This window comes from Anolis sagrei, chromosome 1 (assembly GCF_037176765.1).
Source record: "Anolis sagrei isolate rAnoSag1 chromosome 1, rAnoSag1.mat, whole genome shotgun sequence".
Taxonomy (NCBI): Eukaryota; Metazoa; Chordata; class Lepidosauria; order Squamata; family Dactyloidae; genus Anolis; species Anolis sagrei.
In genome coordinates, this window is record NC_090021.1 from 170,328,372 (window position 1) to 170,354,723 (window position 26,352).

Consider the following 26,352-nt stretch of genomic DNA (forward strand, 5'->3'; position numbering starts at 1 on the left):
AATATCTGCTTTGAACTGTGTTGTCCGAGTCCACACTGCCATATATCCCAGTTCAAAGCAGATGTGGGATTTTATTCAGCTGTGTGGAAGAGGCACTAGATCAGTGGTTCTCAACCTGAGGTCCCCAGATGTTTTTGGCCTTCAACTCCCAGAAATCCAAACAGCTGGGATTTCTGGGAGTTGTAGGCCAAAAACACCCCAGATTGAGAACCATTGCCCTAGATCTTAAAATGTGGGTGCCTATCCCAAATGGGTTCACTGTTGGGGCAACAGTAAAAGACTTCTGACTGCCACCTAGTGGCTCCTTCAGACATATACACACATTTGTTAGCAAGAAGTGCAGTGTTTACAGTGGGCTCTGCTGAAAATGCTTCAGCTGTATTTCATAAAAGAAACCACCCTGTTTAGCAAAACCTTGCAAATGCTGATTTATTATCAGTAAATTCTGGATTTGTATATCTATTTTATATACCTATATTCTTGGGAAAATTTGTTTGTTTATTTATTTATTATATTTATAGCCCACCTTTCTCAGCCATATGGCGACTCAAGTCGGATTACAGATTGGCACAATTGGATGTCAGGCATTTGTAAAAGTGCAATTAAAAACAATCAACATTATAATATAAAACATAAATAAAAACCTTTAAAGCATATAATCATTGATGTCATCTTGTTAAAAACGTTACCCTATAACATTGTCTGGCCATTCCATGTTCATCATTCATAGTTCCGTGTTATCTATTCTACTGCATTTTCAAAAGCTTGCTCAAAGAGCCAGATCTTTACATTTTTTTTGGAAAGTCAGGAGGAAGGGGCCAATCTAATATCCCTAGGGAGGGAGTTCCATAACCACTAAGAAGGCCCTGTCCTTCGTCTGCCAATCGCACTTGTGAGGCAGGCGGGATCGAGAGCAGGGCCTTCCCCATACGATCTTAAGCTCCTAGATGGTTCATACAAGGAGATACGTTCAGATGGGTAAGCTGGGCCAGAATTGTTTAAGAAGCTCTGCCCTAGCTCAATGGAAAAAAAAAGTATCTTGCCGCAAATAACTTGTAAACAATATACAGGCTGAATTCATTCAGAATGAATACAGCATGAAAAGCAAATAATTTTGTAGCACCTTGAAAGTTAGAGATAAACTTTGTGGTAGTAGTGCACAGGACAGTGTCATCGGATGTGGACATCCACAGAAGTTCATCCCAGAATAAACTGGCAGGACTTCTAGGGCCTGAAAGCATCATGGATTTGGAAGACTATGCCCCCTTCTACACTGTCTTGTATCCCAAAATCTGATTCCAGATTATCTGATTTGAACTTGATTATATGAGTCTACACTGCCAGACAGCCTGAGATAAGCAGATAATCTGAGATATAGGGCAGTGTAGTTCCAGCCTACCTTTCTAAATCCATCAGAGTTCCTAGTCCAGCAAAGACTTGGATGCCTTACCTAAACATATATTAACTTATTTGCGGCATCAAAGGGCCTTCATGGTTCTGTGTTATTACTTGTAACAGGTTGCTACCTATAGGCCCTACTCCTTGTATTACCTGGTGTTGCTTGGGTTCAAATATAAGAAAAGAAATTCTGTTTGGAGTTGATTTGTTCCATATCTTTAGGACCAAATGCAAAAAAGCTTGTGGGAAAAAATGCTTCTTTCAAAGTGCATTTCTCTGCATATCAGGAGCGAATTCCATTGTATTTCCAGTCAATGCTTTGCTAGTTATGAGGATCTCCTTTCAGTCTGGTTATTTATTGATGAATGGCAAATAAGCTATTCAGACAGATTTTGCTGAAAAGTAATGTACTAGAACTCTAGAAACATAAAAAAGCTAAAGGTTACAGGAATCATTGCATGGGCTTAAACCGTAGTCTCTGCAGAACTGTGCCGTGAGTCATGCCAAGCAATGGGGAACAAACGGATGATGGCAAAAGACCTAATGCCAACAAGCACGAAGCAACTTGTAGGTGCAGGCATCCATAAAGCAGAATAAGCTCTTTTATATGTTGCCAACACACACTTGGGAGAATTTTTTAAAATGCAAAGCGCTCAACTTCTTGTATGTACGTTAAATTCAATACCAAAACTACAATGGTTTTGTGAATGTGCCAATTATAAAACCGTGCCAACTATAAAAAACAAGTCTTAAATGCCTTTCTTTATACTTCTCTGCAAAAGTGAGAAAGCAAGCCTTCAATTACTTCAGCAGAGACTATTACCACACCCAATGAAAATCAGTTCGCATATCCAGTGTGCCCTGGATGGGTGTTTCCAAGACATTATTTAAGGCTGAGGAAATATGAAAGCAATGCTACATGATGCTGATTCGGTTATTTTATTTGTTTTAGACATAATAGAAACAAATAGCAAACAAGGCAGTTTGTGTTGTATGTAAACATTGTTAACATTCATGTGCAATTCCCTGATAACATTATAAGATTAAATATCAAGTCCAAAGAATTCTTTCCAGGCCACCATTAAGATTATGATTAAAAGCTGTATTTCCAATAAAGGAAAAAATGAGTCAGAAATATGAGAAATAGGCACAAATTCCAAAGAGTATTTTCCTCATTACCTCAACATCAACAATTATGTTTCCCTTTTCTCTAGCCACTCCAAAGACATCCTCCAGTGCGTGTGATTCTCTAGTCCTTAATGCTTAGTACTAGAATTAATTACATCAGGCTTCAATAATCCCAGCGTTAAAAGATAAAGAAGGCAGTTGTCATTTTCTACCTCTTTAAATGCATCTGAAGTCACACTAGAAGACTTACTCACCCCATGTTAAATGTGTAAAAGTAACAAGAGAAACATAATCCTTTTTTTACCAAGTTTTAAATCATGCCTCTTCTTTACCTACATGACACCCTCTTTCTTTCCTTTTTTGAGAGGGTGGAGAGTGGGGTGAGAATACAGTTTAATCCATCTGAAACAGGATCCAAATATGACTATTTGTCGCTCACAATATCTCTGGCAATGAGCTCTTTCATTATTTCATTGGTACCACCATAAATTGGCTGAACTCGAGAATCGACAAAACACCTGGAGAGAAAGAAAAGTGCTGATGAGTAGTAAAATATACCTCCATACCAAGGTTAGGTACCTGTAGAAAGTCAAAGGGCCAATCTTCTGTCCTTGGGATCTTCTGGACACATCTATCTATCATAAAGCAGTATCTACTAGTGCAGTGTTTCTCAGCCTGGGAGTTGGGACCCCTGGAGGGGTCACAAGGGGGTGTCAGAGGGGTCATCAAAGACCATCAGAAAACAGTATTTTCTGTTGCTCATGGGGCTTCTGTGTGAAAATGTTGGCCCAATTCTATCATTGGTAGGGTTCAGAATGTTCTTTGATTGTAGGTGAACTATAAATCCTATTAACTACAACTCCCAAATGTCAAGGTCTATTTCCCCCTGAAAATAGTGTGTTCACCAGTGTTCACTTTTGGGTATATTAAGTATTTGTGCCAAGTTTGGTCCTGATCCATCATTGTTTGAGTCCACAGTGTTCTCTGGATGTAGGTGAATTACAACTCCCAAACTCAAGGTCAATGCCCACCAAACCCTTCCAGTTTTTTTTATGTTGGTCATTGAAGTTCTGAGTGCTAGGTTTGGTTCAATTCCATCGTTGGTGGAATTCAGAATGCTCCATGATTGTAGGTGAACTATAAATCCCAGCAACTACAACTCCCAAATGACAAAATCAAACACCCCCCCCCCCAACTCCACCAGTGTATTGGATATTTGTGCCAAATTTGGTCAAGTGAATACATCAGATCTTTGCATTACAATTGCTAACAGTAGCAAAATTACAGTTGTGAAGTAGCAACGAAAATGATTTTATGTTTAGAGATCACCACAACATGAGGAACTGTATTAAGGGGTCATGGCATTAGGAAGGTTCAGAAACAGTGCACTAGGTGTTTGGTTCCAGGATCCCCCATAGATCTCCAAACCCATAATGCTCAAATCCCATTATGCCTAATGATGTAGTAATATGGACACTATATAAATGTCAAAATCAAGGTTTGCCTTTGGCAGTTTGATTTCCCATATATTTTCAAGCTGTGGATGATGGGATTCCTGGATACAGAATCCATAAATATGGAAAGCTAACTGTAACACCCAAAGTCCAGTGTTACTTGAGTCTAATGTGCCATCCAGTGTAATGTGCACTTCAATTTTCAAACCCCTGAAACAAACCAAAAAAAAAAAAAGTATTTGCGCTGTGGCAAAAAGTGTACTCTTTGTAATTTGGTCATTACTGCTGCTGCCTGCTTAAAATTCCTTCTTTAAAAACAATTATTGGGATGCTAAATCTTCCAGCAATAGAAAAGAAAACCTTGGGATGCATCCGTGCTGTAGAATGAATCTACTTTAACCGCCCTGGCTCAATGTTATGAAATGATGTAGTTGTAGAAGGCCTCGAGCTTTTTCTGCCAAAGAATGCTGGTGCCCAGAGGTGGCCCTGGGTAATTTTCAATGGTAAGCAAACAATATTTTGCCCCCCCCCCCCCCCAAACCAATCACTGATCTATATTTTCTGTTCGTCGTGGGAGCTCTGTGTGCCATATTTGGTTCAATTCCATCATTGGTGGAGTTCAGAATGCTCTTTGATTGTAGGTGAACTATACATCCCAGTAACTACAACTCGCATATGTCAAGGTCTATTTTCCCCCAAGAGCGCCTCAAGAGTGCCCCTGGGCAAAATGAACTGTACTGCAAATGCTTACTTTGCGCAATGGGTTGAGCTGCCCCTGCTAGTGCCTAACCAAACTACATATCCCAGGATCACATAGTGTTGAGCCATAGTAAATTAGATATGACGGCACTCAAATAGGAGCTCCAGGTACTCCTGAAACAGCTTGCCCCTTTACTTTGGCTCAGGACTAGGATTACCGTATTACACAAATCTCATGTGCACCCTTAATTTTGGAGAGAGCATTAGATTCGAGTAAACAAGGTATGCCCAAATCTGTGAAGGTTTTCCCTTTGAAAGACACATAAAGCCCTAGAAAAATTAGTGTGTGTGTGTGTGGGGGGGGGGGGGGGGGGATCTCTAGTGTTCCCCAGTCTTTTTTCTGCCCCTGAAAATATTGAATAAATGCCTCATGGAATATTTTTCTTTAGAATGAATACAATGTTTGAGAGAGGGTGCTTGCATTCCAAAATCATTTCTAAAAATATTTTTACAGATTACCATTATGATTTTTGTTTTGTGTCAGGAGCGACTTAAGAAACTGCAAGTCACTTCTGGTGTGAGAGAATTGGCTATTTGCAAGGACGTTGCCCAGGGAATGCCTGGATGTTTGATATTTTTACCATCCTTGTGGGAGGCTTCTCTCATGTCCCTGCATGGGGAGCTGGAGCTTACAGAGGGAGCTCAGCCTACTCCCCAGATTCGAACCACCAACCTGTTGATCAGCAGTCCTGTCTGCACAAGGGTTTAACCCATTGCGCCACCAGAGGCTCCACCATTATGTAAGACTACAGTTAGAATCGGGTGGTCCATGCCTTGGTCACCTCCAGATTGGACTACTGTAATGGACTACTGTAATGCGCTCTATGTGGGGCTGCCCTTGAAAACGGCCTGGAAATTCCAACTGGTCCAACGGGCAGAGGCCAGGTTGTTGACTGGTGCTCCTTATAGGGAGAGGTCAACCCTCCTGTTCAAGGACCTCCATTGGCTGCTGTTCATTTTCCAGGCCCAATTCAAGGTGCAGGTGCTTACCTACAAAGCCCTAAATGGTTTGGGACCCGCCTACCTGCATGACCGCATCTCCATATATGAACCCACCCGATCTCTCAGATCATCTGGAGAGGCCCTGCTCACGATCCCACCTGCGTCGCAAGCGCGATTGGTGGGGACGAGGGACAGGGCCTTCTCCGTGGTGGCCCCCCCAACTCTGGAACTCTCTCCCCAAGGACATCAGACAAGCCCCAACGTTGGCAGTCTTTAGGAAGAGCTTGAAGATGTGGTTGTTCCAGTGTGCCTTCCCAAAATAGGAAACTCCCAAGCATCATGTCCCAAATGCACTTTACTAGAGATTTAAGATTGTCTGCACACCGCACATATCTCCAAAAACCTATCCATTTCACCTGTCACGTCCAGCATTTTTAAAATTTTTAATCATTACATTTGGCCAGGCCTTAGTTTTAAATGCGTCATGGTGTTATTGTCTAATGTTTACTGCTAGTTTTTTAATGTTTATTGTTTTGTTTTAGGAGTTTATGAGTTTATTTATTGTTGTATTTGTTACGCTGTTGTTTTTTGTTGTGTTGGGCCTCGGCCTCTTGTAAGCCGCACCGAATCCTTCGGGAGATGTTAGCGGGGTATAAATAAAGGATTATTATTATTATTATTATTGTTATTGTTATATTATCATTCCTATTCTTGAATACTATAGAGAACTAGTGGAGACAAAATATTTTTCTCTGTCTTACTAATATTGGTGGTTTTTTCTCCCACCCTGGACATTCCATAGCTATATACACTCCACTTGCCTTATTTCTAACACACCTCTGAACAAACTTCTGAGGATGCCTGCCATAAATGGGAGGATACTACTGGAGCATGGCCATACACCTTGAAAAACTCACAGCAATGCATTTGGTGGTTCTTGTTTTATTTAGTTGCCCCCCCCCCCCAAGTTCTTTGCACTACAATTGTTCCCTATATTCTAAATAGACTTTGCTCTTCTAATGATGTTACTATCTGTATATTGTAAAGCATACCAATATTGCTTTTTCCATTTTTTAAAAAATCATTTGTTTTTTAAATGCCTGGAAATTTTCCATCTATGGACTAAAAACTATACAACCCAACCAATGTTTTCATAAAGAGTGCACAGCCAACTTGAGGCAAAAAGGCGCTAGACATGCCAAAAATAAAGTATATTAAACATACGGCTATGGATGAATGGAAATTTGCTTTCTCGGCCAGATGGGAGCCTTCTTATTTTGCCTTTTATAACTACTACATCAACATCTCTAGTTAAAAGAATACTCTCACCCTTGAATATCTTGTAGATGAAGAGGATAAATAAAGGACGGGTGAAACGTCTGTCTTTATGGATGATCGGTTTTCCCAGCAAAATGGCATGATTGTGAAGGTAAAAAGCAAGGTCACTTACTTTGCAATTGGATACTCCCACATATATCCCCATCCTCCATGGAGCTGTACACACTGAGTAGCCACTTTGTTTTGGAGATCAGAAGCCCTTAGATGGAAGAGAAAGAAAATGTTTCCAAAACAGTTGAGCTTATAAGTAGTCCTAAGATTCCTTATGGCTAGCTATCTTGATTCACTGATACTAGTTTATGTAGACAAAGTAATGCCTGTTGAATTATTCACAGCTTTGAAATAGTTTTCACTCATATCAAAATTTAATATGCAACAAATGAAAAAAAAAATGGCCAGGAATTCCATCTTCTTTGAAGTTGTTTGAAATAATGTATTAGGTGGAGACATTGTTCAAAGGGAAAAACTAAACTTGATTTTTTGTAATACCATACTTCTTTGATTGTAAGACACACACTAATTTCAGTACCAGAAAAAAGATGTCTATTATAAGATGCATGATATTTCTAGAGATGATCCCTAATCCATCTAAAACACAGACATGTGCTTTTCACCTTAAGAACAGACAAGCATCCCGAGCTCTGAGGATTACCTGGGAAGGAATCCCACTGGAGCATTGCAGCGCACCCAAATACCTGGGAGTTACCCTGGACTGTGCCCTGACCTACAAGAAGCATTGCCTGAATATCAAGCAAAAGGTGGGCACTAGAAACAATATCATATGAAAGCTAACTGGCACAACCTGGGGATCACAACCAGACACAGTGAAGACATATGCCTTTGCTACTCTGCTGCTGAGTATGCATGCCCAATGTGGAACATATCTCAACACGCTAAAACAGTAGACGTGGCTCTTAATGAGACATGCCGCATTATCACGGGGTGTCTGCGCCCTACACCACTGGAGAAATTACACTGTTTAGCCGGTATTGCACCACCTGACATCCGCCGGGAAGTAGCAACCAATAGTGAAAGGACCAAGGCAATGATATCTCCAGCTCATCCCCTGTTTGGATATCAGCCAGCATGTCAACGACTTAAATCAAGAAATAGTTTTCAAAGATCTACAGAGACACTCGCTGGAACACCTCAGCAAATGAGAGTCCAAAAGTGGCAGGCTCAAACCCAGAACCTAAATCAATGGCTGATACCAAATGAGAGACTCCCCCCTGGGCACACAGAAAACTGGGCGACTTGGAAGGCGCTGAACAGACTGCGCTCTGGCACCACGAGATGCAGAGCCAACCTCAAGAAATGGCGCCACAAAGTGGAATCCACGACATGCGAGTGTGGAGAAGAGCAAACCACGGACCACCTGCTGCAATGCAACCTGAGCCCTGTCATATGCACAATGGAGGACCTTCTTGCGGCAACACCAGAGGCACTCCAAGTGGCCAGATACTGGTCAAAGGACATTGAATCAACTACCAAGCTTGCAAACTTTGTGTTTTGTTTGTTTGTTTTACAAAAATGAAATACAACTGTTCGGTGTGCTCCTGACACGATAAATAAATAAATTTCTAGAGATGTTCATCTTTGAGTTGAAGTAATGCAGTAGTTTCCCCAAGTTCTCAAAGGACCTTTCAGATAAACAACTTGGTTGATACTTACCTCCTCATCCCTTTAACTCATCCGGTTTTCAACAAAACACACAAATTATCTGGGACTAAGACTGGTTCAAGATTGGGAAAGGCGTACGGCAAGGTTGCATACTCTCACCCAACCTTTTTAACTTGTATGCAGAACACATCATGCGATGTGCGGGGCTGGATGAATGCAAAGCTGGGGTGAAAATTGCTGGAAGAAACATTAACAACCTCAGATATGCAGATGACACCACTCTGATGGCTGAAAGCGAGGAGGAGCTGAGGAGCCTTCTAATCAAGGTGAAAGAAGAAAGCGCAAAAGCCGGGTTGCAGCTAAACGTCAAAAAAACCAAGATTATGGCAACAAGAATGATTGACAACTGGAAAATAGAGGGAGAAACCGTGGAGGTCGTGACAGACTTTGTATTTCTAGGTGCAAAGATTACTGCAGATGCAGACTGTAGCCAGGAAATCAGAAGACGCTTACTTCTTGGGAGGAGAGCAATGTCCAGTCTCGATAAAATAGTGAAGAGTAGAGACATCACACTGGCAACAAAGATCCGCCTAGTCAAAGCCATGGTATTCCCTGTAGTAACCTACGGATGTGAGAGCTGGACCTTAGGGAAGGCTGAGCGAAGGAAGATCGGTGCTTTTGAGCTGTGGTGTTGGAGGAAAGTGCTGAGAGTGCCTTGGACTGCGGGAAGATCCAACCAGTCCATCCTCCAGGAAATAAAGCCCGACTGCTCACTGGAGGGAAAGATACTAGAGACAAAGCTGAAGTACTTTGGCCACATCATGAGGAGACAGCAAAGCCTAGAGAAGACAATTATGCTGGGGAAAGTGGAAGGAAAAAGGAAGAGGGGCCGACCAAGGGCAAGATGGATGGATGGCATCCTTGAAGTGACTGGACTGACCTTGAGGGAGCTGGGGGTGGTAACGGCCGACAGGGAGCTCTGGCGTGGGCTGGTCCATGAGGTCACGAAGAGTCGGAGACGACTGAACGAATGAACAACAACAAGAATTTTTCCCACTCAGCAGCAGAAGCAGAAGAGTTTTATGTGAATATTGCCAAAGCAAAGCAAAAAAAAAAAACCCAACAGAAATAACTTTAAAGAAAAACAACTTTGCTTAAGAAGATCTTTTACAAAATTACATTGGAAGGATAAGATAAGGACTTTGAAGGTTGCAATAGAGAAAATGTGCAGCTGCCACAACACTGCATTCCACAGATTCCAGAAAAGGTCACTGAATAGCTCATCGAATTTCAGACAGCTAGACAAATGGTGATTTCCTTTTCCTAAAAGCAAACTGTCAATTATTTTCCCTATCAAGTATTTCACCTCCAGATTCTTTTCTGTTACTGGAAATCTCTCATCTGTGTCTGATTTTGACTTTGTATGCCAGTTTGTGGCTCACAAAAAAGGGAAGACTCTTCACAATGTTTTCTGTTCCTTTTCTAATCTCACTCACATCTGATTTCATCTAGTTAATTTAATCTGGCATCAGTACAAAGTATTACCTTAGATGTTTTTACTTGTCTAACTTGGTCTGTTGAAACATAAGTTAATCTGTAACAGCAATAACAACCCTGGAGGCTTCCCCCCCCCCCCCCCAGCTAATGAAAAATGCAATTACAAGATGCAACTTAGGTCAGGGTTGGTTATAATATGGCAGTAGGCAATACATCCCTCCCAAAGTTTGCTTTTGCAGAATGTTGAATAGAACTACTTAATAAATCTTGAAGGGCTCAAGTTACACTTTGCTAAAATCAGATTGCAGTACTGTTTTATTATCCAGGCTGAGGCAACAAGGGGGCGCTAGAGAGAAAAGCATAGTAGGGGTGGAAGGGGGATCGAAGAAATTAAACCATGTATTGTCGAAGGCTTTCATGGCCGGAATCACTGGGTTGTTGTAGGTTTTTTCGGGCTATATGGCCATGGTCTAGAGGCATTCTCTCCTGACGTTTTGCCTGCATCTATGGCAAGTGTCCTCAGAGGTAGTGAGGTCTGTTGGAACTAGGAAATTAAACCATTTCCCTGTTTTTCTGTTATTCCCCCAATCCCTTCAGCTGTAACTTGAGCCCTTCAAGATTTATCAATTACTTAGTTCTCCATGATCTCCATAATTAGCAACCATCCATGAACCCCTCCCCAAAATCCTCCTAGTTCCTCTGTAATAAGAAATTCAATGTGCAGATTTGATAAATGTGAATTTAATATGATGTGCGGTAATGAATGGAAGAATGGAAGGATGTATAGATGGAGTTAAAAATTTTGGAGACACCAGTGTAATATTAAGGCCTGAAATGACTAACTTCCTGCTTGCTGGACTGTAATTAAAGTTGCTAATAAGAACTGAAAAGTAAAGTGTGATAAGAACTGGACAGTGATAAGATAAATGTTTATAATGTTAAGAAGGAAGTCAACGCAAAGCTAACACCAATCAAGAAGTATCAACATCTGGCCAGGAAACTGAGATGGAACCAGGATGGAAAATGTCTATCATTCATTTACAACTTTGGGACTACATCAGCAGAATATTCCTATGAAAGACTCCATCTAATAATGCTCAAATTGTGGCAGACCTGAGGAGTCTGTTCTACCCACTATGCTCTGCTCCATGGGAAGGAGAGAGATAGTGTACGTATGGAGAGTGGCAGATTTGCACGGGAGCGGTCTGGTCACTTTGGTCTTCTTTCTCAAGGGAAGAGGAAGAAGTGCGTCTTAGATTTTGTGCAGGGAGTCAGGTTCTGCTGTATGGAAAATAGATCTGGTCCCTGGCATAGTGCTTAGGGAAAGGATGCATTTTGGTGTTTTTTTTAAAAAATACATGTTTATTGATTTTTTCCTTGCATATAAAATTAAACTCCAGTAAGTTGGAGTGTGAAAAACGACAAAAAGGAAAAAAGACAAAAAAAATGGAATTACAATGAAAGTGTGGGAACATTTGTTTTAGTACAGTAAGAAATGGAATAGGAAAATAGGAATATCGGAAAGACAAGAAAGGGAAATAAGAGGGGGGAAATGGGGGTGGGAGAATAAAATATAGAAGGAAGATAAGATAGCTTCCAGGTTTTCTCTGGTTGTGTTGTCCATTCTTTTCCTTCCAATTTTCTAATTTTGCCTTCTAATTTCTTTCTGCCGTTGGTCTTTGGGGTTTCTTATTGTTCTTGCAAATATATTTCTGGGTCCTCATTCCTAATAAAGGTAATGAATTTTTCCCAATTCGTTTTTTGTCTCCCTGTATTATTGTCTGCTAATCTTTGTGTGAGTAAATCCATATTCGTTATATCCCAGGTCTTCAGTAACCAGTTTTCTATAGATGGAATTTTATTTGTTTTCCATAATTGTGCAAGTTTAATCCTGGCTACTGTTATCAAGTAAATTAAAAAAAATGTGTTAATTTCCATTTCAAAGTCAGTTAAGCCCAGTAGGAAATACTCCGGCTTAAAATCAAATTTTATTTGTAAAATTAATTCCATCTTTTTATGAATCTCCCGCCAGTAGGATTTGGTTTTTTTGCATTTCCACCATACATGGATAAATTTGCCAACTTCTTTCTCGCATTTTGGTGTTTTGAAGGTTTGGCGTTATGGAAGTTTTGGAACTATGCATTGGTAGGCTGCAGGAAAGCAAGGTCTGTCCTAACAGGTGCTTCTCCAAGGAGGGAGAAATGGATATGGTGATATTTGGACACATGATGATGAATACATGTACATGTGTGTGAATGGTGATTGAAAATGTAGCTCCCCTTTGTTTGTTAACCAATGTAATTGTAAATCCTATGTAGTTGCACAGAATCTGTATGTCTGTATGTCTAATGTCATTATTTGTGTAAAAGTTCTGCAAAAGTTCTGATCTACCCTCTCACACCGGAAATTGCAATGAAAAAAAACTATGCTTTAAAGTTATTGAAAAGTTATTCATGACAAACTGGTGCCAGAAGTGGGATATTCTTTTCCAATGTGGGAAAGTTATTCATAACACCACCAAAGCCTCCATTTATTTGAGGTCTTCTCAAAAATGGCAATGGGGGTGGTCCCCATGCAAATCCTATTCCTGAACTAAAGCCAGTTTTCTCTAAGACGTGACAAGTAGTAGATTGGTGATTTTTTTGTTTTTTCGGGAACCTTAACTTCTTCTTCGTTGTTTTTGAATTAAATACTCATTTCACACTAATTCCATTTGAAAATGGGAGCAGAAAAGTTGCACTGGAAAACGTACAGTAGATGTAACAGAGTTTTCCAAAGATATTTTTTTTGCTCTTGAGAATTATGTGATGATTTTCAACAGCAAAAAAAAAAAAACACAACTATATCCACTGTCAATGCAACTGTGATAGAGATAGATAGGTATCAGTTTGACACACATACCAGTATTTGGCCATTGACGCCGTGGCAGAGTCCAACCGTTTCGCAGAGTGAAGTCGGAGGCAGTGGTCCAGAAATGCCCGACCTACACAGATCTCTGTTTTCAATTCCGCTAGCTTGTGTTGCACAGTCTTCCATGCAGAAGAGAGAAAAAAAATATTTTTTTTAAAAACCCTATAATTTCCCTCCCCCAAAGGTTCTCCTAAGACAATAAATGCCAAAAGATGCACAGTTCTATTACCACAAGACAGATTTCTATACCAGACATGGGAAAAAAATTGGCCTCCAGGTATTTTGGACTTCAACTCTCAGAAATTCCAGCCAGTTTATTGGCTGTTAGGACTTGTGGGAATTGAAGTCCAAAACAACTGGACGGCCAAAGTTTGCCCATGCCTGATATACACTGTGCAAATGATTGTATTTGATTCCATGTTGGCTGTCATGGAGCAATGCTAGGGAATAATAGGCCTCTAGCTTTCTCTGTTAAAGAGCGCTCATCGAACTACAGCTTCCAGGATTCCATGTCAGTTAAAATAGTGGCATCATTGAAGTGACCAGCTTGACCTTGAAGGAGCTGGGGGTGGTGACGGCTGACAGGGAGCTCTGGCATGGGCTGGTTCATGAGATCACAAGAGTCGGAAGCGACTGAACGAATGAACTACAACAATAAAGCATGCCTGTTATGATACATCCAATGACAGGACCATAGCTGGACACTTCTGATGCTTCTTCTCTCCACCAGACAGAAAATGGAAAATAAATATGGGGCTCTCATAGAGAAAGGGTGAACATTTTTATTACTCCACATTCAACTTAGAATTCAAAACTCTGCAGTGACGTATATTGGACTTGTAATATGATTGCCTGTTAACAGAGTGTCTGTCATCAGCAACAATATTAATTTCAACCTGGATTTCCCAACCTAGGAGAGGGGAATCTGAAATTCTGAGAGAGATCGTGGAAAAAAATTAGATTTAATTATCTTTACCCAGAGGTTCATGGAGACTGGGAACTTATTTCAAGGGCATCTCCAGAGTAAAAAAAAAAAAAAAGCTGAGAAAGGCTGGTTTAGAACATTAATGAATCCCTTGTAATGTAACAAACTTAATGATATGCCTACTTTTAGTTTTACAACAAAATCTTGTTAATATGTAGTTTGAATATGTAGTTTAGTTGGCCCTCCATATTGTATATTGACTTTTGTGGGTTTGATTATTCATGGATTTGCTTAACATGGTATCTCCAGGAAACTCTAGCTCCTATAGCACAACTCTGGAAGACCCAGAGTTTCCTAGAGATGTTATCTCATTTTTAAGTGGTTTTTTTAATCATGTTTTTTTCCCATTTTTACAAGGGTCCTGTGCTCCTAATCATAGCAAACATGGAGGGATGGCTGTACTTCTACTGGGCTTAATCCCATGCTGCAGTTGCATACCACATTAGCTTGCATTTCAGAACAGACATGCATAAGATGGTATTCTAAACACAATTAAATAATCCCTTTGAGAGCCAGATCAGATACAACCCTGGCTATTTCCTACATTTTTATGAGGGTTAATGAAACATGCAGTGAGCCAAGATGTGGGCGACAGAGCAGGACAGACAAGCTCAGTCCTGCTCCTTCCAGTGTGCGCAGAAAGCACCGCCCACAGAGTTCATCCACATACCACCCAGCCAGTTTTAATCATGAATTTTAAACTTGTGTCTTGTGTCCACTGTATTTTAATCATTTTTCTGTGATTTTCAATAAATGTATTTTGTAGAAATATGTTTAAATATGTCTATTTTATATAATGATTAAGTGTAACCTGCCTCAAGTCACAAGGAGAAGCGGGTAAGAAATACAATTATTATTATTTGATACACAAAAAGATTATTACACAGCAAACAAGATCACCATGCTGGCTTTTTTATTCAATCACACATCTGACACTTCCCAAGTGTCTAGAACTATGTGATATATCGGTGAATAATGCGTGCAGGTCAGAGTTGGGTGGCCTTTTGCACCTTACAGATGGTAATTTTGTCAGTGCCTATTGTTTTTAAGTGCAGGCCAGGGTCTTTAGGCAGTGCACCCAGTATGCCGATCACCACTGGGACGTCTTTACTGACTTGTGCCAGAGTCTTTGCCGTTCTATCTTTAAATCCTCATATCTTTAAATCCTCAATAATAATAATAATAATAATAATAATAATAATAATAATTGTTTGAAGACTTGCTTCCAAACAATGATTCTATTTCGTACTCTACAGAACACCTGGAAACGTCACTGCACTGTGCAATGGGATGATAGATAAGGCCGGCGAAGGCCGAGAGGACAGGACACACATACACACAAGACAGGACAGTGGGATGCTACCACCGTATATTATATATTTCTTTGCTGCCACCAACTGATTATTAAGTTTTCTTTTGCTGCCACCATTTATTGATCCATAGGCCACCTCCTTGCTAGAATGTTCAAGAAGACACATGAACTTTTCAGGTGAAATAAAACAAGAATGTGATGTTTATTTTATTCTTGAACAGTAAAGATGTGTAGTGGTTTCAAATAAACTGTCAGGATTTACTTTTTCAGAGAATGATTTTATATCATGAGTTTCTTGAAAACAATGTTCCACACACAGGAATACAAACAGGTTGTTTTAAACCTTTTGAATCCTCTTTCCACACCAGCACTCTAAAACTATAGAGGCTCACTAGTTTCTTAATCCTTCTCCCTGAAGGCTTTAATTACTTTCCTCAAAGTGGTATCTTTTCTAATAACAGTTCCCCAAACCCACCTTCCCTCTCTCCCTTCCTTCCCCTTCAAATCTCCTAAACTAACTCTTCAAACTCCAAATTCCAATTCCCAACTCTAAAACTGACTAAACTCTGGCTGCATTAGCTCTTTACTTTTCCTCTGGCTCTGCTCATTTCCAGTTGCTAAGCATCAGCCAATCAGACTGCACTTCCAGCTATAAAGCAGCCTGATCACTCCCCCTCCCACCCCACCCCCCACCCCCGCAGCTTTTCCAAGCCAGGCCAGTTACTGCCTGTACACCAGCCTTGTAAGGTAGGCTAATCCAAGGTAGGCTAATCCGTTACACACTGAAGCATCAGGGACACATATAAGGATGCCCCCAAAACTACATCCTAAAATATATCTACAGAACCAGATAAGACCTGAATAAAGGAAAATGGAGATCAAAGATTCTAGCAAGAGCTAGACAACCTGCAAGTGGAAGAAAGGATTAAGCCACTAAAGAAATAAGGCAGAAGGCAAAGCTAAATCTCAGAGCTGTACAATTATGATTCCTTATTACAGATAAGATTGTCTCATGAACCCACCAACCCAACTTCTGTAGGGAAGGGAGCATTGCAATCATATTCTGGGCTTCCAATGATGTCCATCTAATTCAGGCAGGCTTCTATAGCAAAAAGGACTCTTTCCGATACCTTGGCCTAAAGCTATTTTGAGATTTATAGGCAAGACCCAGCATTGTGCTGTGGGCTTGCATGAATGCACGAAACCACATATCACACAATTCATTAGAATTTTTTACTAGCTGGAAATTCCAAAAACCTTTTAAAGGCAGCCCACCCTATAGACCATGTTGCAGTAGACTGGAAGAGTGATGGCTAAGCCATGGATTTCTGTGGCCATATTTGCCTTCTTCAGGAAGATGTGGCACTGGGCCAAAAGCCAAAGGCGGGAAACATTTTCCTGGCCATATCATCCGCCTGACTTCCCAGAAACAATACAGGCAGTCCTTGAGTTAAAAACATCCAATTTACAAACAATTCCCAGTTAACAATGGGAATGAGACAACAGGAAGTGAAAGAAATCTACCCCTCGGAAGGGAAATTTTCATGGCAAAAAGGTGTTTCTGTAACAAGCCAAATTTTTCAAAATCCAGTTGTCACAGGGACAGAAAGGGAGGTGAAATCTTGCGAACATGGGCACTGACAGAATGGTGTCTTGAGATGGTTTTAAACATTTGATTTTAAAGTAGATATAAGTGATTTTAATGTTTGTGTATATTTATTGTCATGTCCTGGCATTGAATGTTTGCCGTATATATGTTGTGCTCCACTCTGAGTCCCCTGTGGGGTGAGAAGGGTAGAATATAAATGTTTTAAATAAATAAATAACTCTTCCCTATGCTATCCAAAGCTAGTATTCATATATATTTGGCTGGAGTTACATTTAAAAATGTACCTCTTCCGACTTACAACCAAAGAACAAACCTACAGAACTTATCTTGTAAGGACTGCCTGTACTGAGTCCCTGAGTGTCCACATCACAACACAATGCCCTCATGCCCTGTATTTGACAAATAGCCCCGAAAGTATCAACTTCCACTCAACAGTCAAGCAGGAACATCAAGGTCATGAAGGCTTATTTCATTTCAAAATCATGCTAGAATTCAGAATACAGGATGGCAACTGCACAGACTCTGAAGGAGAAGCAAATGAACCTAAATGCTTACCTGCAAATGTGCAATTGTTCTTCCAAAAGCTTTTCTCTGTTTCACATAGTTTCTTGTTTCTTCAAACATGAATTCACAACTAGCAATTGCCATATCAGCAATCAGTAGTCTTTCCTGGAGGAGAAAACCAAGAGTGGGGACATTGGCAGACGGCTGTGGTCGCAAAATTCAACAGCAACAAAGCATCATTCTTTCTCTGCATCATATTTGTGATTAACAATATCCAGTCCCGACACTAGATGCATAATTGAATGAGGCTGCTAATCTTTTCAATGACTAACCTGCATTGAATCTGTGGTGTTTAATGTGTGTGTGTGGGGGGGAGGGGGGATCTACCTGGTTTCCAAATATTCTCTTTGTGTTGTATATACCTGTATCACCAGGATAAGCTTTATACCAGTGCTTCTCAACCTGGGGTCCCCAGATGTTTTGGGCCTACAACTCCCAGAAATCCCAGCCAGTTAACCAGCTGTTAGGATTTCTGGGAGTTGAAGGCCAAAAACATCTGGGGAACCCAGGTTGAGAACCACTGCTCTACACAGATGGTCACACATGTAGCCTGTATAGATAAAACTAGATGTCGAATTATATCACTGGTCTAACCGAACATGGACAACTTCTAAAGAGTTAAGACTCCAGATTTATTCTCCCTTGGACCTCTTTGGCAAGTTATGGCTCTAGAAGTATCTTGATGAGACATTATTTTTCATTTGAGAATAATTGCAGACCCCATGGCTTGTCTTACACTTGAATAAATGTCACTTTTTAGGAACAGAAAATTATGAGTTTTTAAAGTCCTTTTAAAGCCAGGTCACCTTATGGGAAGAGGCTTCTGGATAAAGTTTCAAGATGAAGTTTGGAGAAAATGGGATTTTTGTGGGTTATGCTGCTAGCTGGGTGTGTCCCATTAGTTATGCGTTGCCAACAGCTGTCATACTTCCTTTGCCTTCTTTGTCCAAGGACCTGCATATTGGATCTATTGCCACAAGCACAGACTCCAAATGCTCTCTATCTGTTTGTCTGTCTCTCTATATCTCTCTAGATCTAGGGAAGTAATGCTCCCCCTCTATTCTGCTTTGGTTAGACCACACCTGGAATATTGTGTCCAATTCTGGGCACCACAATTCAAGAGAGATATTGACAAGCTGGAATATGTCCAGAGGAGGGTGGCTAAAATGATCAAGGGTCTGGAGAACAAGCCCTATGAGGAGCTGCATAAAGAGCTGGGCATGTTTAGCCTGAAGAAGAGAAGGCTGAGAGGAGATATGATAGCCATGTATAAATATGTGAAAGGAAGCCATAGGGAAGAGGGAGCAAGCTTGTTTTCTGCTTCCCTGGAGACCAGGACGGGAAACAATGGCTTCAAACTACAAGAAAGGAGATTCCATCTGAACATGAGGAAGAACTTCCTGACTGTGAGAGCCGTTCAGCAGTGGAACTCTCTGCCCCGGGGTGCGGTGGAGGCTCCTTCTTTGGAAGCTTTTAAGCAGAGGCTGGATGGCCATCTGTGCAGGGCGATTTGAATGCAATTTTCCTGCTTCTTGGCAGGAGGTTGGACTGGATGGCCCATGAGGTCTCTTCCAACTCTATGATTCTATGTCTATCTTTCTGTTTCTCTCTCTCTCTCTCTCTCTCTATATATATATGTATACACACACACATACACTTAGATCTTTCATAATGTGATGAAGCTATTTTGTCATAAGCCATCCCTCCCCCCCAATTTTTACATTACATCAGGTCTGTCTATCAGCAGATTACACCCCAAAACATTTACAGCCCTAGGCTGAATGCACCATGTTGGGATCAGCAAGTGGTGCCTGTTGACAACCTGTGCTGGAGACCACATGTCACACAATACATTATCTGTAGCCAGACATATGTTGTAATGAACAAATAATGCCTTTGTGTTGATTTCTCCGGTGTGGTTTTATGCCTTGAACATGATTTCGTCTCTTTCTCTTACCTGAGGAAGTTCTGCCATAAGATAATAGAAGCCTTTGTTCTCCTGCCCCAGCAACGCACTGGCAGGCAAGCGGACATCTTCAAAAAACAGCTCTGCCGTGTCCTGATTATAAGCAAACAAAACCATACAGTTGACACCACCATTTTGGATCTACAAGGTCTTGCTTTTTGCAATAGCTTCTCATTCTTATACACACAACCAATCCATTCATACTAGGACAGGTCTCAATGGGAGAGATGGCTTATAAAAGCTGCACTAATGATGAAAATGATGAATGCCCCATCTAAAAGAATGATAAGTCGTAGCGTGTCTCCTCCGTTCATGCATTGAGCCTGGCTTTTGAACATCAAAGTAGTGTATGGATGAATCAAGTAAATCCTCTCTCTTCTCTAATTTACTTTCCTCATAATCCATCAGCCCTGGCACTTTTCTCCCAGACTTGCATACATCCAGTACTGGGAGGTAGTGGGCAAGAGAAGGGTTGGTCATGGGAAATAACAAGGAGCTAATCTAGTGGAAAGTTCAGCTGCCTTTGCCCACGTACGTCTTTTGAGGATAGAAATCAAGTTCCCATCTTACTCAGACACTTTATATTCACAGGGGCAACACATAAGGCAATAAATACATGCAGCTGGTTTCTGAACCAAGGACACGTATCTGGAATGAGTGTAAACCTTCATATTAGGAAATACTTCATTTCTGAGACTGTTTGAGAACGATTTCAAACGGGTCCCATCATATGAGGTTTGCCCCATCCATCAATATTCTGTTGGAATCTGTCTGCAAAGCGTTGCAGAAACGGATTATTTGGAATTCTAATAGTGTTTTTTAAATACTACGGATTCGTTTGTTGTTGAAACACCGTTTTTGTGTGTGATAGGAAAATATGTATGCATCCCATCAGCAACAATACTTTTTAAAAGGTAATAGAGTGATGTAGGGGGTGTTTTGAATGGATTGGGAGGAGCCAGTCTTCTGTGGTGTGATGAGTCAAAGCGCAATATTGTCAAATCTTAAGAATCATAGCAATCAGGTGTGATGAGGAGAGTGGCATCCCACCGCAATACAGTATGCATCCAGTCCTAAAAAAAATGGGATGCATACTGATATAACTGTGGTGTTGGAGGAAAGTTCTGAGAGTGCCTTGGACCACGGGCAGATCCAACCAGTCCATACTTCAGGAAATAAAGCCCGAATGCTCATTGGAGGGAAGGATAGTAGAGGCCAAGATGAAGTACTTTGGCCACATAATGAGAAGACAGGAAAGCTTAGAGAAGACAATGATGCTGGGGAAAGTGGAAGGTAAAAGGAAGAGGGGCCGACCAAGGGCAAGATGGATGGATGGCATCCTTGAAGTGACTGGCTTGACCTTGAAGGAGCTGGGGGTGGTGACGGCCGACAGGGAGCTCTGGCGTGGGCTGGTCCATGAGGTTACAAAGAGCTGGAAGCGACTGAACGAATGAACAACAACAAACTGATATAACTGGATTATATCCCTATGTGGTAAGGTCCTTTCTCTGTCTCACAAAAAGAAAGCTCATAGGGTTGATGCGGAGAAAGCTGTTTGGAAAACTATGCAGGGATACTATTATTTTTGCGTCTTATAAGTGCACCCAAGCCTGCTCTTACTCCCATCATAAATTAAGACCTGAAAGATAAGGTGACATTATGACAACTAGGACTCACCTGTGCTTTGAGTCCTATTTTCTCCAGCTTGCGCCCTTTGATGAACCCTTTCATTCCATTTTCCACTAGGAAGAGGCTTATGCCATGAGCTGGTGAACGGGCCTCACGGTTTGTAACAGCAACCACAATCACTAAGTCACTCATCCAGCCATTAGTAATGAATACCTGTGAATCCAGAAAAAAGGGGGAATCAGAAAAAAGGGGGATATTTTTGCAAATATACTTCAAAGTAGGCTGTATGACCTACTGAAACCTATCCTAACAATCCTACCATATAGCTAGGCACTCTGTATTAGACATGAGTTCACAGTTGAGACTTCTGAGGCTGAATTTGCACTTTTGAGTTTCACGCTATCTCTCCATTTAATTAAAATCAGATTTTCCAATTTCCGGCCGGGGGGGGGGGAGGGGGGGTACTGTCGCTCCATCCACCATGCCGAAGAACCTTGTCCACAGACTTCCTCCTTTGGATCGTATCGCCGGCATTTTTTTAGTATTTCCTTTTGGTGCCCTTAAAATACCTCCCCACATTAAGTAGTACCTATTTATCTACTCACAGCTGTTTTCAATCTGCTAGGTGGGCAGTGAGCTGGGCTGAAGGTCAGGTCAGACTTCACGAGGTAAGGTCACAGTTGGTGCACTCACTCCCGACCCAGCCTTTGAACTGCCAACTTTTCGATTGGCAAAATTTATTGCAGCTGGTGGTTAACCTGCTGTGCTAAAGCCTAGCTATATCCTTCAGACTATCCCACTACTAAGGCCACCCCTACTGTCAGTTCCCTCACTGTGCCTTTATGTCTCGGGTAAACTGAGGATGAGACATGACAACTAGCTCAATATCACCCACTGACTTTGATGCTGAAAATGGATATGACCCATGCCTACACAGTTCTAGTTCAACTCTAACCACTATACTATGTATGCTGACATTACACTATGAATCACAGTGGTGATATTGAAATTACCGGTGTTATCTTCACAACACTTCTATAAGGTTAATTAACATGAACCAAGTGCAGTATGACACCCCCGGGAGGGCCTTTGCACAATTAAAACTTGTGCACCAACTGCGACCTTACCTCGTGAAGTCTGACTTGACCATGGTGGTCCATGCCTTAGTTACCTCTAGTCTGGATTACTGTAATCCTCTCTACGTGGGGCTACCCTTGAAGACGGCCCGGAAACTACAACTTGTCCAACGTTCGGCAGCCAGATTAATAACTGGGGCGACCTACAGGGAGCGGTCAATCCCCTTGTTTAAGGAGCTCCACTGGCTGCCGTTTATTTTCCGATCCCAATTCAAGGTGCAGATTATCACCTATAAAGCCCTAAACAGTTTGGGACCAACCTACCTTTGCGACCGTATCTCCCTCCATGAACCACCTCGGGCCCTCCGATCTTCCAAGGAGGCCCTTCTCTCGCCCCTGCCAGTTTCACAAGCTCATCTAGTGAGTACAAGGGAGAGAGCCTTTTCCACTGTGGCTCCCTGACTCTGGAACTCACTGCCTGGAGAAATTAGGAAAGCCCCTTCCCTAGAAATTTTTAAAAAGAACCTTAAAACCTGGCTCTTCTGCTGCGCCTTTGATGAGTAGGTATATAACCCCACACGATTGCTTGACCTCAAAGTTTTGTCATTGGAGTATACGTTCCCTCCCCCTCATGGGAAAACTTGATTCCACAACTCCCGCTATAATGAGCCCTCCTCCGTAAATTATCTGCTTCTCTCTTTTATCTCGCCCGAGTTTTTAATTAGTTTTAATCAGTTTGTCTTTTAATCATTACATGTAGTCCGCTCATTGTTACTGTGCTTGTGTATATTGTAATTTTTATATTGTTATGTATTCATATGTTTTATGAAACTATGATGTTATTGTTTATTGTTCGCATTTTCGGTTGTGTTTTGTTTTTTCTTTATTGTAATTGTCATTTGGGCTTGGCCTCATGTAAGCCACTCCGAGTCCACACCGGGGAGAGGATGGTGCGGTATAAATAAAGATTATTATTATTATTATTATTATTATTATTCACAGGGATACGTTTTTGAACTTTGCATGAACACACAAACCTGCATATAGTAGTGAAATCGATTGAAATAAAGAATGTATGGCCCCGAAAAACCATATAGTCATGTTAGAAAAATGCCTAGAAAGGACCTGTTTTGGCAGGTGTGGATAAATGAAGCTGTAAGTTACAGAGTATACAGAATGTTCAATTGTTTTCTCTTCGAAATTTCTTTCCAGGGAGTAACACTTCTAACTAAAATGTCTAACAGCACCTGCAAAGCGACAGTAATTGGGATGCATGTTGTCAGCCTCCAAGGTGACATTTTCCCTGAAGTCTCAACAAAACACACACTAAGAAAGGGACTTTTTAAGTACTGACGCAGTCAAGTTTTTATTTGCCTCCTTGGTTTCCTTCAGGCAATTTCATACCAAGGAGGCCATTCTGCTGCCAACTCTTTTGAACTGTGAAATATTTCAGCATTGGTTACCCTGCGCGGACCAACTACGTTAGAGTACAAAAAGGCCAAATTCTTGAGATGCTCTTTATATCTTTCCTAGACAAAAGGAGTATAGAAAACCACCTGCTAAGCTGACTGAATATTAAGGCTGCCACCAGTAGTAACCATGCTGATTTGGCAGCAAGAGTCCTGTGAAATGAGAAGGGAGATGGCTTGGCAATGTTGGACTGAAAGACTCTGCAATGCCAAGTTCATCGCTAGCAGCTTAAAAACAAAGATCTCCAATAGCAGCAGGATGAATTCCACCCCAAAGGCACAAGAAAACAACCCTCCCTGTACGTACCTTGCTGCCATTTAGAATCCAGTCACTGCCATCCTTTTTCGCATTCGTTCTGACACCCTGCAGGTCACTAAAAGGACAACAAACCTTAAGTACAACAGACAAGAGGCATAATATTCAAAATAATCCCACAAAACACAGCGATGAGACAGCAGAGTACAAATGTGCACGCTGACACACACACAAATACAAACACAAGTTCTCCAGAGAGTCACACTGTGGCATCGCCTAATCAAGGATGGAACAAAACACAAACGAGAAGAAATTTGATATCTAATGTCTCTAGAAATGAAAAAGTAGGAAATAGATTTAGACTTCACATTGACGGTATCCCACCACCACAACCTTATCCTCAAACAAGTGCATTTGAGGATAATTTTGTAGCCTGGCACGATCGGCTCTCTGGCTGTAACATTGGCGAAAACAGCTCTCAATGCCAGGGATCATAGAAGGGCATCTGGCCGGAACAGGCCCAGCAGAGATCCTTGAAATGTGGACATCCCACACATCCTGCCCTAAAAATGCTCCATGTCTATTATGATGGGCATTTCATGATTTAAAGAGAATTGCAATAATCACCACCAACAACAAAACTTTATTTATATACCGCTCTATCTCCCCGAGGGGACCCTGTTGTGAATGAGTCTCTGAGTAGTAGTAACAACAGGGAGTTGGAGACTAGGCAGGCAAAAAGGTCTACTCAGGAGCAAGAATATATTGAAGAGCAACAGCAGAAGAGAATACTTTCTGAACCCACTGATGAAGAGTCTTTTGAAGGGTTTGATGGGGATGATGGGTTTGGCAATGAAGCAGATTCTATGAGAAGTGCTGGGAGTGACACTGATGGGGTTGGGGATGAGATGGATTGGACAAAACTAGCAGAAGTGAGAGAAGTGTGTGAGGAGCCTACAAGTAGTGATACATTCAGAGGATTTGCTGGGGATGAAACTTGGAGGGAGGATGATTCGTCTACTGTTTGGGGAGATGTATGTAGAAGCAGGAGAAGGACCTCTTGGCAGGCAAGGCAAAGAGCAGCTCGGGCAGCACAACTGGCAGTTGAGCGTGGGGTGTTGTCTGATTCTAGTTTGGAGGAGAATGCAGGAGCAGCTGAGGGTGGGGCGTTGTCCCATTGCAGCTCAGAGGAAAGTTTGTACTATAAGGTAGGTTGGTTGCAATGGGGATTTTGCGACTGGCAAAGTGTATGCTAGGTTGCCTTCTACTCTGGGTCGTGATTTCTGTGGTTCCTGAACTTTGTGGACTCTCTTGGGACTTTGCTACTGCTTTGGTTTGGACCTTGGATCGCTTCTGGACATTGCTTTCGCTCTCTTGCTCTGACCGTGGATTGGACATTTGACGCTGCTGCTGTATCTTGTTTGTTGTGGCTGACCCCTGGATTGGCTTGACTACGACTTTGCTACACCCTGGAACGTGCTTGCTGGAATGATAGCGAGTGTCTTTCCCTTTGCTGTGTATTTTGGTTGGTGGGTTGGGATTTTTAGGACTTTGGGACTCTCTGTTTTGCCTCCTTTTTGACTAGTTGGTCTGTGTTTTGTTTTGGAACACAATTTTGCTGCTGTTAAGCATTTTTGATTCTTTTGAGCTGTAACTTAAATAAACTGTTGTTACTTTGTACTTGGGACTGAATTCATGTACCTTGACAGACCCAGAGCGATTTCCAAGTGATATCATCAATACATACAGAGTAAACAACATAAACATAAAAATTTACAAAACAATATAAGCATAAAATTGTCACAGTAACACATAAAAGTAATCCTGCCTATTCAAGGCAATTTACAAAGGTTGGACCAAGGCTAGTGCAAGCTCAAAATTTCTGGGAAGCCCAGGAAATTAAGTGCAGTGCTATAGCAGGCAACAACAATAACAGGTACGGTCTATGGCTGTTTATTTCTGGGGTCTATTAGAGGGAGTGACCTGGGAATAAGGCCATATTCAACAATGTCTGAGGCTGAGCTAGAACTAGTCATTCTCAAAGGCTTGTTGAAACCCCCAGGTCTTCAAGCTCTTACAAAAGGAGGGGAGGGATGGGGCCTGTCTTATATCCCTAGAAAGGGCGTTCCAGAGGCTGGGGGCCACCACCGAGAAGGCCCTCTCTCTCGTCCCCACCAACCGTACTTCTGACGGAGGTGGGAGCGAAAGGAGGGACTCCCCGGAAGTTTGCACCGGTTCATAGAAGGAGATGCGATTGTGGAGATAGGCAGGCCTGAATGTTTAGGGATGTACTCTTAGTAAACAGGGGCACTCTTAGCCAGTTACAGCAGTTTGAAAAGAAGCTTCCATCCCTCAATGGAGTGTATCCATATGCAGAATAAAAATAAAGGAAGTAGTAATTCAGGGTACATTAGTATAAGATTTTCAGCTGATGCATTTC

The 26,352-nt window shown here is 41.5% G+C and overlaps 1 protein-coding gene across 1 annotated transcript in view; it reads right to left on the reverse strand.

Annotated features, from left to right (window-relative positions):
- Nucleotides 1-2,321: 2,321 nt before the first annotated feature.
- Nucleotides 2,322-26,352, reverse strand: part of ACADL (acyl-CoA dehydrogenase long chain) — a 41,416-nt gene continuing 17,385 nt past the window's right edge. Inside the window, exons 5-11 of the mRNA XM_060782107.2 lie at nt 23,964-24,030; nt 21,160-21,324; nt 19,474-19,575; nt 17,508-17,621; nt 13,038-13,165; nt 7,132-7,218; nt 2,322-3,044 (exon numbers count right to left, since the gene is read on the reverse strand). Of these exons, the coding sequence (XP_060638090.2) occupies nt 2,951-3,044; nt 7,132-7,218; nt 13,038-13,165; nt 17,508-17,621; nt 19,474-19,575; nt 21,160-21,324; nt 23,964-24,030 (757 nt within the window). The 3' untranslated portion in view covers nt 2,322-2,950. The remainder of the gene's footprint in view (nt 3,045-7,131; nt 7,219-13,037; nt 13,166-17,507; nt 17,622-19,473; nt 19,576-21,159; nt 21,325-23,963; nt 24,031-26,352) is intronic.